Source organism: Takifugu rubripes, chromosome 14, assembly GCF_901000725.2.
Source record: "Takifugu rubripes chromosome 14, fTakRub1.2, whole genome shotgun sequence".
NCBI lineage: Eukaryota > Metazoa > Chordata > Actinopteri > Tetraodontiformes > Tetraodontidae > Takifugu > Takifugu rubripes.
This window is the reverse complement of record NC_042298.1, coordinates 9,902,463-9,917,437: the sequence shown is the minus strand read 5'-3', so window position 1 is coordinate 9,917,437 and position 14,975 is coordinate 9,902,463. Positions and strand designations below refer to the sequence as shown.

Below are 14,975 nucleotides of genomic sequence, written 5' to 3'. Positions count from 1 at the left end.
GAAGACTTTTGTTGTCAGTTTGGAGGGTAGAGCAAAAGGTATTGGACTGGATAAACAAATACATAAATTAGAATCTATAGGACCTAAAAAGTTAATTTAATTTAATTTAATTTCAGTTCTTAATTAATGACATTCAGTAAATACTTTAGGAACAACTAACAAAGCTTGTAATCACTAATCAGCCACTTTTCTGCACAAGAAAGGCTGGGAACAGACAAATGACCTTTACTGCTAGCATGGGGAACAAACAGTTGGGTATTTACACATGCATTACCTGCATGAAATCTAACATTGCATGTTTACTGGGGCTTGTGAGCCGCCAAGGCAGGACCATGATGAGCAGTGAGACGGAAGTGTTTGCAACGCACTAAATCGTACACTCACCCCGGTTATAATGTAGAAAAATGTTTGAATTCAGATTTACTTCCCCAATTTGTGCTACATGGCAGTAAAGAGATAAATGTGGATGTAATGTGCAGATCATTGTAATATTTCTGATCCTATGATGCATCCGAGACCTTTGTTTCCTAAAAAGATTGGTTAAAGTGCCTCTTTGGGTGAGATTAATAGGTGAAAGCAGAAATGAGAGCGAAATGGAAGAAAATGTTTTTTGTTTTAAATATTTGAACATATCGAGCAGCTTCTTTCATTTAACTCGCAGTGTTTAGTTTAAACTGGCCATTTTCGGGTGATGGAAACAAGGAGTGTATAAAAAAAGGACACATTATTGCCTTTTAATTAAACACTGTTTAGCTAAGCAGCGTGACAAATCCAATAGATGGGGAGCCACACTAATGTAGTTTTTGGAATGCTCTTAATGCCCACTGGGCGACTTTGATAATCACTCTTCCTTTATATTTAATTTTGTCTCTATTATCTCCTAGAAACAAGCTAGCCAGTTCTAAAGCGTCCGCATGCTCCACCATATCCAGCTGATGGTTGCTGACTGGTGCAGCAGTTAGGAAAGCAGATGAACAGACTCCAGACACATAAAGGAGATGAACGTACACGATGCTCGATTGCAGTGTAACAATCATGTTTTATTGATAAGGTTCTCAGAAGAGTCTCGTTTCAGTGAACGCATGATAATCATCCGTCGATAATACTGATTTTGGTACATTATGACATCCAGCACGAGTCTCTTCACAGTGAGAAGGATCCATTACTGCTACTGCTGTTGGGATCTAGGACAGAATTCTCGCTGCTTCCGCACAAAAAAACCAGTCAAAAACAACAAAAAGGGGACCGATATTGTAGATATGGATATTAGAGTGCCACAAAAATTCTAGAGTAGTAAGACCAGCTAAAGATTTTGCACATTACAAGCCACTTCCTCTTAGAAATATAAAACTTGATATTCTGGACAATATTCTACTGTGCTGCATAAAGGTAAGTCTATACACTGTACATCGAAATATAATTCGAAAAAACAGATTTCACAGTTTTAAAGACTTTATTTAAGGTATAAACTGCTTTTTTTAAACACTTTATTACATAAATTATTCTTTTGAGAGACTATTATTTGCCCTGCCAGCAAACTGAAATGATACAAAAACAAACAGAACTTTTTTTTTTCTTCGTACATAGCTTACAAAAGGAAACCAACTCATCCATTAATGCTCGCTTTAAATAGAACCGGTGACTCATTCATGATTGTCATATAGTACTAATAAATAAATGTAAAATCATGAAATAAATACTAACTTAGCATGTTCTCCGGACAGTGTTGTGTTTGATCGTTCTGTACAGAAGTGCCTCGGTGAAAGTCTCACGATTCTACTGCGACTGAAATGTACAAAACTACGGCATCTACAGTATACGCAACATCCTGAAATTTAGGTGGACACATATGTAGTAATATGATTCCTCTTCTCTCGTCCGATTAAACGTTGCTGTCTCACGCACATTGTCCACAGATATCCATCACCTTTTTTTTTGGACTGCTTTTTTCTTTTTTGTTTGTTTCTTGTTAAGTTGATCATCTTTTGTTTATTGACATCCGATTTATTCATGGGTACGATGAGCTCCGGTGTCGCTTGGCTGGATGTGCGCTGCTTGGGCAGCGGCGGAACGGTCCGTGGTGGACGATGGGAGGCCTGAGACAGGGAGGTGACTCATCGGACCGGACGCCTCTGCGGCGTCCTCCGTTGGCGTGTAGCTGTAAAATGCTGCTCTCTGGAGTGGCTTTGTTTACTTTGGTCCCTTTGCCTTGGCAGCACAGAATAACTCCGCTGCGTGGTAACTGTCATGGCCGCTGTCAGTGTGACCCAAAAAATATGGGTGAAAATATCACTATCTTTTTTAAAAAGGGGATTCTTATTCATTAAGCAACAGTTCTCAAAGGTTCTTCAGTGCTTTTCCAGTTTTTTTTTCCCTAAAAAGAATCATTCATCCAAACTTTTTTTTTTTTTTAAGATTTTCTTTTTCCTTTTTTTTGCCGGGGGCAGTAAAATGAACTTTTTTTTTTCTGATAAGTCATTCTTTCGAAAGTCCCTGCAGCGTTCCACAAATAACCCCATTTGTTGGTTAATTCTCCACATTTTTCTTTTTTCTTTAAAGAGGAGTAGGGTTGAGGAGGCTGGGTAGGAAAAAATAAAAAGTAGGATCCAGAGAATTAAAAGTGCCCTTCAAGCAAGTTCAGGTGTGCCGTTACCTCTTGCCCATCTCGTTCTGTCTGAGGAACTGGATGTTGAAGCTGCTGTCAGCCAGTTCTGGATACTGCTCTACAGGAAGTACATAGTAGCCATCGTAGCCTTGTACTTTACCTGAAGTTAAGAGCTGCTGTCTCTCACCCTCTGTCCAGAGACGGCTGCCTCCTTTCCCGTCCCTGGCCCTCTGTTGTTCCTTGCTCCAGGCCCCAGCCAAGGCTCTCTGCCTGGCCAGTTCCAAAAGTCTTACCTTCTCTTCGTCCACTACATCCACGGCGAGCCCGTAGCGAATGCTCAGCACCAGAGAAGGAACCGCAAACTCCACGGTCACTCCTCTCCTCGAGCGACCGCTCACTGTCACGTTGATTCCGCTCTCCAGCGACTTTCGCCCGTTGGTGAGCCCCAGTGCCAACAGGTCGCTGTCAGCGGAGCCCACTTTAACAAAGTAGTGGCAGTCCTTCCCATCCTGGGTATAATGGGTGCCTTCAAGGTACTGGGCACCGTTGAGCACCAAAGCAACTTTACGGCTGTCTTCGCTGGCCAAAGCTGACACGCCGGCTACCACTCTCCCTTCCTTCAGAGCCAGCATGACTCCTCTGCCTATTATGGGGGTGCTGGTACCGAACCAGTGACCTGGTTTGTTTTTGCGCCTTCTGCGTTCCTTGTTTAGGAGACGACCCTCCAGGGCCATAAAGGCCTGGTTGTGACGCTCTGCCGCCTGCTGCACACCTGTGATGAGCTGCAGGGGAACACATCGGACATTTCACTCACTCGTATTGTCAGTTTCCTGCAGTATATTAGCGGCTACTAGCACCATTATTAAAACTGACTCATATGCGTCATCAATCATTTTCATGCAATTCGTAACCACTCTGCTTCTGTTGGCAATGGTTTCAGAACCAAAGTCAATACCTGTCCGTTCTCACAGTGCTGGGTGGCCTGCAGCTCATATGGCGGCTCCACAAAGTACAGCGAGTGTCGAGGGAATCCTGGGATTATGTTGCTAAACTGGAAGCCAAACATCACCAGCCAGCTCTTCACATCTACAGAAGACGGGAAGGGCGAGAATTTACCCAATGGCAACAAATGTATAAATATTTTCATATATAGTTGTGTTTTTTTTTTGCCATTAATTAAAGAGAGCCTCTGTAACTCTTTGAGGTACAGTTGCAGAAACCACCTTAACCAAATATTTTTTTCCTTTTACGGCGAAACCCGAGGCTGATGCAGAGATGTGTCTATTATCTGCCCATTTTTCACTTGATACTCTGCATTATTCATGGACCTCTATGTTTTAAGAAATGTTTCTGTTTCTGTAAAATATTTACCAGGCCTAGAGTGGTAAAATGAAGGTTGGAATGAAATGGACAGTTCTGATTAAATGTCCTGCCACCTCCCATGAAGTAATGATTAAATTATGTAGAATTACTCATTGAATGCTCTACCTGTGACATAATCTTTGACGTCCAGCATGTCACTCAGGGGGTTGTTGTTCTTGAACATGTACATGTTAAGCGGAGGAAGATCTCTCCCAATCTTGGGCCACATGCTGTAGTCAGGCGAAGTCCAGCGCCCGGCCAGAACGTCGTAGTCTCGCTGAGTGAAGTGGACCAGCTTGGTCAGAGGGTCGTAGAGACCACCGTGGAAACCGATTACCAGCTGGAACTCTGGGTTTGAGTCCAGGTACACTTCACCATAGGGAGTGTACTGAACCTGAACGACACAAGAAGAACCACTTTGCTTTTAGTGAAATCCTCTCTGACTCCCATGAAAAGGTCAGAACCATATTTCATGTACAGAAAGGCACCCCAGGAGCTCACGATTGAGCCTGGAGCTGTTTTCAGAAGTGTTGTCAGAAGCGATGTAATATTCCTCTCCACTGCTCGCCTCCATGGCGAACAAGTGTCCCTGATCATGACAAGGAAATTTAGTACGTTTGTAATGTTCACAGTAATACATTTCACAATGAAATTCTGCAGTCTTTTGGGGTTTTACGAGACAGAAATATGTAATCTGTAGCCTTGACACCATGCAAATGCACCTGAAAACTCCAGCGGGTTCAAAAAATTATTTATTAAGTCTTTCTCCAATTTGTCTCGATATAAAATGTTACACTCTGTGTTTCCTTTAAAAAAACTAGTCCAACCTGCAGGTCGTAGTAAAGTGATGAGATGTCCGAACTGGAGTGGTTGAAGATGTGCGTGACCCGGGTCGGATAGTTGAGGTCAGCATAGAAGAACTGCAGGTGTTGTCCCACGCTGTTCCTCGTGGACACCCTGCGTCCCAGTCTGTCATAGTGATAGTTATTCCAGTGGCCAAACACAATAACCCCAAGGAGTTAAACGACTACAGGCCAGATGCCCTGACCTCTTTGGTCATGAAGTGTTTTGAAAAGTTACTAAAGAAAGAGGTCCTTACAAAAACTGAGCATCTTCTTGACCCGCTACAGTTTGCTTACAGGGCCAAGCGAGGTGTAGAGGATGCTACTGCCACTCTGCTCAACCTGCTCCTTAAGCACCTTGAAGGTAGCAAAACACATGCTAGGGTTTTATTTGTTGATTTTTCATCTGCTTTTAATACAATTCAACCACACATTTTAGTTGAAAAGCTCTTAAAAAAATGTAACCTTGATTTTAATATGGTGGGTTGGATTCTTGATTTTTTAACTGATAGAACTCAGCGGGTAAGGGTGAACGGTTATTTGTCTGGGGAGATGTTATCCTCTTTAGGATCCCCTGAGGGATGTGTCCTGTCACCGCTTCTATACATTCTCTACACTGATGATTGCCGTAGCCAGTATGACAACAGACTGGATATATTTTTAAAATTTGCTGATGATTCAGCTATTGTCAGTCTTCTCCACGCAGATGACACTGATCATGGTCCTGTTGTGGATGGTTTTGTACTCTGGTGTGATAAAGCATTCCTACAACTAAATGTGGCAAAAACTAAGTTCATGGTCATTGACTTTAGGTCAAAGCCCCCTGCTGTCCAGCTCACCACCATTAAGGGTCAGGCGGTGGAGGGGGTGGAGACTTATAAGTACCTTGGTATTGATAAGAAGCTGACTTTTAATGCAAACACAGAAATGCTTTGCAAGAAGGGTCAGCAACGACTGTTCTGTCCCCGCATACTGTCAAGGTTCAATGTGGAATTTTTTCCACGGATTACCTAAGGACATAGTATCTGATCGTGGTCCACAGTTTTGCTCGCAAGTGTGGAGGGCCTTCTGTTCGGCGCTGGGAGCTTCGGTCAGCCTTACGTCGGGGTACCACCCACAGGCCAACGGGCAGGCAGAGAGAACGAACCAGAGCCTGGAGGACACCCTAAGGTGTGTGGCAGCTCAAGATCCATCCTCCTGGAGCACCTACCTGCCGTGGGTGGAGTACGCCCACAACTCCTTGGTCTCTACTTCCACTGGTCTGTCCCCCTTCATGGCTTCCCTGGGCTACCAGCCTCCATTATTTGAGGGCCAGGAGGCGGAAGTTGCAGTACCGTAGTGCAGGCCAACATGCGCCGTTGCAGGAGGGTGTGGAGGCAGGTCCGCACGACTCTATTGCGGACCTCTCGTCGTTCTCAACTACAGGCCAATCAACACCGGATGCCAGCTCCCTCCTATCAATCAGGTCAGAAGGTCTGGTTGTCCACCAAGGACCTTCCACTCCAGGTCGAATCCCGCAAGCTGGCTCCTCGCTTTGTGGGGCCCTTTGAGGTGGATCAGATGGTAAACCCCGCAGCCGTCCGCCTGAAGCTTTCCCCAGCGTTGAAAATACACCCCACCTTCCATGTTTCCAAGGTGAAGCCAGTCGCAGAGACGGAACTGGTTGCCTCGTCTGATCCTCCACCCCCTCCCCGCATTGTGGATGGAGGTCCTGCCTATCCGGTCCGGAGTATCCTGGACGTCCACTGACTAGGTCGTGGCTTCCAGTTCCTGGTCGACTGGGAGGGGTATGGTCCGGAGAAGCGATTGTGGGTTCCACGCCGGTTCATCTTGGACAACAGCCTCCTCCGTGACTTCTACCGCGCCCACCCGGACAAGCCTGGAAGAACGCCCGGAGGCGCCCGTTGAGGGAGGGGTAATGTCAGGTTCCCAGCTTCTGGGAACTCTATTGCAGGTTTCTTCCTGCAGGGGGCGTGGTGGAGCCATGGACTGGCGCACCTGCAGCCTATTGGTAATCTAGCCACCTATTTATAATTTTTCTTTTTGGATTTTGGATTAAAACTTTCTTGTGGTCTCCACGCTAGTGATGGGACGATGATACCTCAAGGAGTGTATTGACACACTACACAAACTGTGTCGGCACTGTATTGGTCACCCACTAGTGACCCCTGCAGTAGTTATAAAATGATTGGAGGTAAAGGAATTCCTTGTTTGCTAAACTGAGTTGGTATGTAAAATATAGCAAATTTGAGTTACAATTCAGAGTTACAATTCTTTACTTATGTACACACATTTTTTGTTAACTTAACTGTTAAATCATATGAAATAATACAAAAAAGTGATTAGTTTATGATTTTTTATTGAGAAACAGATGGTGCAGATGACGATGGTGAGCAGAGAGTTTTAAGTGCAAGCTGAACAGAGTAAAAACTAAGGTGGCGAATTGCATTCACTTGTTAAAAAAATAGACACCCTATCTCATGATTTCGAAATCAGGATCTCGTTATTATGAGATAAAATGAATAAAGCAACTGTAAGGCTTTTTAACTGACTATCATATGTATCACAGGTCATTCACTTGATAAGGTGAGCGCAATGCGCCACCGTTAAAAATTGTATATAACAGTAAACAATGCTCAAAGGAGAAAAAGATTTCCCTTGTTTGGAGTCACAAGATCAAAATTATTCCACAGTGGGGAAAACTTCTTAGAACGATCCATAATTGCGCAACTGCAAAACTCCATCCAACAAACCCACGACATGTCGATACAGTTTGTTTCCTTATAAACACACTTTGGCGTGGCACATCCAAACGATACAATTCCTGTATCGGTCACGTGATTTTTTCTTAAAGCAATACACGCATCGATACGGGGTTTCACTCTTGAGCTCTCGGCACAGTGCTGACGCACCAGTGTCGCTCGTCCCATCACTACTCCACGCCTTTTGATTTTTAACAACTCTTGTAAACTTCAATAAAGCTTCTCGGAAACCGATCCGCCACTGCGTGCTGCCTGCTTTCGGGTCCTGGTACAACCGTTCCTAACATAAACTTCGCATTTTGCCACCCACGAAGGCAAAAATTCCACTTGTGTGAAATGTCCTCTTTCTTTTACTTAGTTTCTATCATTGTTTAGCTCGCTGACTCAGTGAGCGGTGTCGTAAGGTCAAATTACCTTAAGGTCAAATGGGGGCCTTAAGCAGCTCCTTCAGCAGCAGACTGTTACACCCACGGTGTAAAAAGGACGATACCGCAGGTCATTCATCCCAACTGCAGTCAGATTGTACAACATTTACAACTCTTAATGTAGCATCAATAACCCATGGTTTTGGCAAATTTTTTCCGCACTACTTAATCATACTACCTCCGGAATGTCTTATTTGCACATCTCTTATTTGCACCTTCATTTTTCTTCATATTGCCTGACATTCCTTCTGTATATAATTTTTAATTTCTGTATATAATGTATAATGTACATAGTAATGTACATAACATAAGAGTCTTTTTTTCCCTTTCTTTTAGTACTATACTGTACTGTACACCACGGGCTACCGCTGTAACACGTGAATTTCCCCGATGTGGGATCAATAAAGTTTATCCTTATCCTTAAATGACCAGGAACCGTCGTAATTGCGGTGGCTTCTGAACAGCAAGGGCAGCGGTTCTTCCAGCAGCCAATCACCGTCTCGGACACCCTTGTAGTCAGAAAAACACGAGACGCATTGAGTTTTCCTCTCAACTATTTCTGTTCGTACATAGTCAGCAGGCTGTTGGCTGACATCAAACACCATTCAAATTATTATTTACCACAGTAGTGAAAGAAAATAACTCTACAACATCGCTGCAGCTGGATACCAGTACAAAGGTAGGCTGGAAATAGAAATACTGTGTGTTTTAAAGCTGGAATAATCGGAGAAGAGACAATCTGTGTTGGGGGCTGGGGCCCGCAGGTGCAGGTTTTCTAATGATCTTTATTTTCTTTTTTTGTCGGACAATAATGAATGAATATTGCACCAAGAATTAGATCACCCACACCATATTCGGCATTGATATTAATAGATTTATAATACGAAGAGTGTCACTGTAGTGACGTCATACAGGATAAAGACACTGGCTGACTTGGGTCTTGGTAGAGAAAAACAAAACTCCATTTAAATGTGCGCTAACAAAGACTCGAGTTACCGGTCTGTAAATTCCTACGTTTGTGTTAAAAGAGACCTTGTGACTGTGATTAGTTTCACCTAATTGGGTCCCAGAGGCCGTCGTCTTCTGTACATCGGTTACCGAGAATCTGCGGGGGTAAACAAAGGCTGCTAGGTTACCCAGCTGCTGGATCATATGGAGAGGCCTATACATGCAGCTGGTAGCTGTAATTCTCGCCCGTCAGGTGCTCCATTTCCACTTCATAATGTCTAATGAGAAGCAGAATTTTGAGTTGCTGTTTTTCAGAACATTGTGCCCTATGAACACTTGACAGCATTCATGGGTGCCCTTCGCCACAGAGTTACACAATCAGGGAAAGTCCAACAGGTAGGGCACTGATTAGTTTAATCATTATGACAGCATACATTTTCAGATTAATGGGCTTAGATGTCCCAAGTGTGTTGTGTTTGTGCGTCAAGGCCTAAATAGTGTTTTGAAAGCATTGTCTGAGCTTCCCCAGACAGACACATGACTAATTAATCTCCTAATAATATTAATATTAACACCGGATTAATGGTTGGTTCATGAAGATGTTTGAGAAGGTGATGTAATAGCTGGTCCAGGTCTAGGGGACCTTTGACCCTATGCAGTTTGCATACAGAGCTGATAGAGGCGTGGAGCATCCCATTCTGATATTGCTTATCAGCCCGTGCCACCGCCCAGAGAGCCCCGTGCTCCACGTTAGACTTCTTGAAGTCAGTTTGTGCATGGACAAATCAACAAGTCTGCCGATGACTCTGTCCTAATGAGTTTGTTTGAGGGAAATTGGATCATGGCCTGGTGATGAAGGAGGGAGTGGAGATGGAACAAGTGGATGCTACAAATACCTTGGAACTGTGCTGAATGAAAAACTTTGCTTCCAGCCTAACACAGAGGCTACCTTTAAGAAGGACGAACAGCTTTTGCATTTTATTTTCTATACTTGTCCTTGTCTATCATTGATGCAATACAGTCCCCATTGTTATTTATTATCCTGTTTGTTTGTTGTGTGGTTTTATTTTAATGTCTGTCTACAACCGCAGGACAATAAATTTGACTGACTGATTAATTGATCATTCCAAAAATCAAGGTACATTCATGTTCTAAAATCTTCTCAGAAACACATTTTCATTAAACACAAACGTTGAAGGCAAGGTGACCGTGGTAGTTATTTTAGATGGTGCTGAACACGTCAGCCTTATTGGTGTCAGATTACTGATTATTGCCGATCCCCTTGAAAGTACCGGTAGCTGAAGAGGCTGAAATGCACTTCTCGGTTAACCTTTGGACACCCGGCCGATGCCAAATTTATAGCACTTTTAAACCAGGGTCGTCGATAAGGAAATAAAATTGCCTAAATTGACTGTCCTCTGCTCCTCTCAACACATTGCGCTGCAACTAAAAGCGTGATTTGACAGAACAGGATATCTGGTGTTTCCTGTGTCAAGCGTGAAAATACAAAATTGGTTCACGTCTGCGTTCTTTGCAATCCCCTCATCTCGCAGGGCACAACTGATGGATCCAGTGTGCCACACATCAGTAATGATGTTAATCATCTGATTGACCACTCTTTTAATAACATATCCCATGTTTTCTATTCTCAGCATTCAGTTTTCCTGTAGGCTTTTCGTATACATTTACTATAAAAGCTACTGCGCTAATTTCCTGCTCTAAAACATTTAGTGGAAGGGTGGACGTGACATTTGCTAGAGGCAGCATCAGCCTGGCTATTCTGTCTGTGTTTTTTACGCCTGCTTTCCTTATCTTCCTTATCTTACCCCCCACAGGGGAACAAGATGCAGAATAATGTACGAAATCCCAACTACCCCCCTGGTCCAATGGGTGCTGCAGGTCCTTATCCTGTTCAAGGACAGCCCCCTTATCAAGGGTACCCTGGACAACCACAGCACGGATGGCAGGGGGGACCCCCACCTGGGCCTGTGTACGGAGAACCTCCCAACAGAGGTGAGCGGTCACGTAGACATAGAATGATGCAGATCTGTGCAGCAGATTGTAGTCACATAAGTTGAAATCCAGTTAAAATAGTTTCATTATATTAAAATATTCATTACGTGAACGATATTTGGAGGTAAAAATGTAAATAAGGACTTTTAGAGATTAGTATAAGATAATTCCACACTAATATCACATTAAACTAGCTTTAGGTCATTATGCTCAAAATGTATACATGCTGTAATGTATATCATCATATGGACATGCATATCCCTTAGTCTGCTACTATGGCAACACACCTTTGTCATTCACTGTATCATGAGTGACCATGAGTAAGTTAGTAAGTTCATTAACACGAGAAAGGGGCGATTTCTTTGTTGAGACCCCTTTTTTGTGCTCAGAAAAGATTGTCAAAATCTCAAATAATCTCACACGCCTGCATGCAGACATGTGACTGAAAGTGAAGAAGAAGAAAGTGTGTTGTTGAAAGCAGTGGTGCGTCCTGGAAGCTCTTATCTGGGCTGAGGCTGAGTGACATTGCATTGCCATGGTAATGTGCCTCACATGAACACAGCGAGGAGACATTTGGTCATGTTATGACACTCCAGCCGACCGCTGAAGACTTGGCAACTCTGGTCTGTTTAGTAAAGGAGAAGCCTCACAAATTTCATTTGTGTCTCCTATTAATTCCTTTTCTGTTCTTCAGATCCTGCTTGTGTTCCTCCTTTTATTCCCCCAGTGCATGTGGTGGTGGAGGACAGAAGAGAGGACAACACAGAGACGAAAATACAGGCCTTCCTGAACGGCTGTTGGATGGTTCTTCGTTGCTCCTTCTGTTTGGACATGCAGTCGGAATAAAGGCTGTTTCCGAAACCACACACTTGTTCCCTATTCACTACTCGCTACATTAGATTAGATTAGATTAGATTAAACTTTATTGTCATTACACATGTCACAAGTACAAGGCAACGAAATGCAGTTAGCATCTAACCAGAAGTGCTTAAGTAGCAAACAAAACTGTGATGAGGTATAAACAATATATACACACAATAATATATGTTTATGATATCAATCTATATGTTTGTATTTACAGAGTTCACAGATATGTAAAGGGTATATACAAGTCATTGCAACCAAGATAAATATATACAGTATACAGGCTGTAACTATGGTGCTGAATTTCCTACAGGATCAATAGAGGCTATTTATGCAGTTTTTAACTATGTGTATGTTTTGACTATACAATAATGATAAAGTATGGTAAAAATGTGAAAAGTATGAAAAGCAGCGCAAATAAACGGATGTAGGTAGTGCAAATAAACAGATGTAAATAGTGCAATTATTGTAACAGATGTAATCAGTTGTGAAGGCCCGCCCATGTGTTTTGTTTTGTTTACCCAGAGACTGGGTGGGTCGTCAGTGAGACTGGTTTCACCTGCGAGCTGGGAGGAGCCAGAGGGCATAAAAGGGGCGGTTCTCCTTTGTCTCTCTCTCTGGCTGGGCTGCTGCCACCATACCTCGTGGCTGTCTCATCATTTTGGTTTGGGTTTCTCAATAAAATCTTTAGATGATTTGATCTTTCTGTGTGCTGATTCCCTCTTTTTGTTACAACTTTGAGCCAAGTCGTAACACTCGAGCGGCCAAGACAGGGGCAGAGGAAATCACAAGCTTAACCTCTTCAAAAGCTTGCTGACACAGGGGTGACCACTCAAACTTTGCCTTTTCACTAAGGAGACTAGCAAGAGGGGCAACCACAGTAGAAAAGTTCCTACAAAATGCCCGATAATAGCCTACCATGCCCAAAAAGCGCATGAGTTCTTTTTTAGTTGTTGGTGGGGAAAATTGATCAATGGCCAACACTTTGGCTCTAACTGGACGAACGTGCCCCTGACCCACCACCTTTCCTAAGTAAGTTACAGTAGCCCTGGCAACCTCACACTTGGCTAGATTTATTGTCAGATTTGCCCACACAAGACGGTCAAACAAAGCTTTGATGTGCTGTAGATGGTTTTCCCATGTGTCACTATAGATGACAACATCATCCAAGTACACCGCACAGCCATCCAAGCCGGCCACTACTGTATTCATTAATCTCTGAAAGGTAGCTGGTGCATTTCGTAACCCAAATGGCATAACTTTATATGAATAAAGCCCTGAAGAGGTTATGAATGAAGCAACGTCCTGAGCACGCTTTGACAAGGGCACTTGCCAATAACCCTTCAAAAGGTCAAATTTACTGACAAATTTTGCCGAACCAACCTGATCTACACAATCCTCCATCCAGACGGGGTTATTGTGCCTGAAGGGAGGTAAAGTGAGAGGGGTCGGAGTTCAGCAGGGAGACAGCAGTGGGGAAGAAGCTGTTTCTGGTAGTGATGGGACGATGATACCTCAAGGAGTGTATTGACACACTACACAAACTGTGTCGGCAGTGTATTGATACTGTGTTGGTCACCCACTAGTGACCCCTGCAGTAGTTATAAAATGATTGCAGGTAAAGGAATTCCTTGTTTGCTAAACTGAGTTGGTATGTAAAATATAGCAAATTTGAGTTACAATTCAGAGTTACAATTTTTTACTTATGTACACACATTTCTTGTTAACTGTTAAATCATATGAAATAATACAAAAAAGTGATTAGTTTATGATTTTTTATTGAGAAACAAAGGTTTTTGGAGTGTCTTTGCTCCAAGGCGATTTCTCCTCTTAGACACCAGCTCCCCAGCCTTAGAAAATACTCTTTCACACGGTGCAGATGACGATGGTGAGCAGAGAGTTTTAAGTGCAAGTTGAACAGAGTAAAAACTAACTGACTATCATATGTATCACAGGTCATTCACTTGATAAAGTGAAAACTACTATTGAGTGCACTATGTAGTAGTGATTTGACGAGCGACACTGGTGCGTCAGCACTGTGCCGAGAGCTCAAGAGTGAAACCCCGTATCGATGCGTGTATTGCTTTAAGAAAAAATCACGTGACCGATACAGGAATTGTATCGTTTGGATGTGCCACGCCAAAGTGTGTTTATAAGGAAACAAACTGTATCGACATGTCGTGGGTTTGTTGGATGGAGTTTTGCAGTTGCGCAATTATGGATCGTTCTAAGAAGTTTTCCCCACTGTGGAATAATTTTGATCTTGTGACTCCAAACAAGGGAAATCTTTTTCTCCTTTGAGCATTGTTTACTGTTATATACAATTTTTAACGGCGGCGCATTGCGCTCACCTTATCAGTTTATCAAGTGAATGACCTGTGATACATATGACAGTCAGTTAAAAAGCCTTACAGTTGCTTTATTCATTTTATCTCATAATAACGAGATCCTGATCTCGAAATCATGAGATAGGGTGTCTATTTTTTTAACAAGTGAATGCAATACGCCACCTTAGTTTTTACTCTGTTCAGCTTGCACTTAAAACTCTCTGCTCACCACCGTCATCTGCACCGTGTGAAAGAGTATTTTCTAAGGCTGGGGAGCTGGTGTCTAAGAGGAGAAATCGCCTTGGAGCAAAGACACTCCAAAAACTTTCGTTTTTCAATAAAAAATCATAAACTAATCACTTTTTTGTATTATTTCATATGATTTAACAGTTAAGTTAACAAAAAATGTGTGTACATAAGTAAAAAATTGTAACTGAATTGTAACTCAAATTTGCTATATTTTACATACCAACTCAGTTTAGCAAACAAGGAATTCCTTTACCTGCAATCATTTTATAACTACTGCAGGGGTCACTAGTGGGTGACCAACACAGTATCAATACACTGCCGACACAGTTTGTGTAGTGTGTCAATACACTCCTTGAGGTATCATCGTCCCATCACTACTATGTAGAGTATAGGGGGTGGTTTTGGACACAGTGAATGTGTTCCCAGAGTGCACCCTCTCTCTGTGTCTCGATCCTCGTCACGCTCTGTCTCAGGCTTGTCCGTTTTAAGGCTCTTTGGCACTTTATGCAATGACGTCTGTATGGCCCTCCTGCCTGCCCTCTCCCCAGAACAGCCCCTTCCCCTGACTCCTCCTGTAC

The 14,975-nt window shown here is 43.0% G+C and overlaps 2 protein-coding genes across 3 annotated transcripts; one reads left to right on the top strand and one right to left on the bottom strand.

Moving 5' to 3' along the window:
- Positions 1-1,580: 1,580 nt before the first annotated feature.
- LOC105418983 (teneurin-2-like) lies at positions 1,581-4,441 on the bottom strand. Its single transcript, XM_029847719.1, has 4 exons — positions 4,412-4,441; positions 4,094-4,361; positions 3,561-3,691; positions 1,581-3,387 (listed from the first exon to the last, which is right to left on the bottom strand). Exons 1-4 carry the CDS (start codon positions 4,439-4,441, stop codon positions 2,650-2,652), a joined length of 1,167 nt encoding a protein of 388 aa, XP_029703579.1. The 3' UTR covers positions 1,581-2,649.
- A 493-nt stretch (positions 4,442-4,934) lies between these two features.
- On the top strand, positions 4,935-11,884 carry LOC115252342 (cysteine-rich and transmembrane domain-containing protein 1-like). 2 transcript variants are annotated; one of them, XM_029847251.1, is made up of 4 exons: positions 8,809-9,197; positions 9,288-9,340; positions 10,780-10,957; positions 11,652-11,884. In XM_029847251.1, the coding sequence occupies exons 1-4, from the start codon at positions 9,149-9,151 to the stop codon at positions 11,801-11,803; spliced, it is 432 nt and encodes a 143-aa protein (XP_029703111.1). In that variant the 5' UTR covers positions 8,809-9,148; the 3' UTR covers positions 11,804-11,884. The 2 variants fall into 2 exon arrangements, with proteins under 2 accessions (XP_029703112.1, XP_029703111.1); XM_029847252.1 differs by lacking the exons at positions 8,809-9,197; positions 9,288-9,340 and adding an exon at positions 4,935-5,173.
- The last annotated feature ends 3,091 nt before the right edge of the window (positions 11,885-14,975 follow it).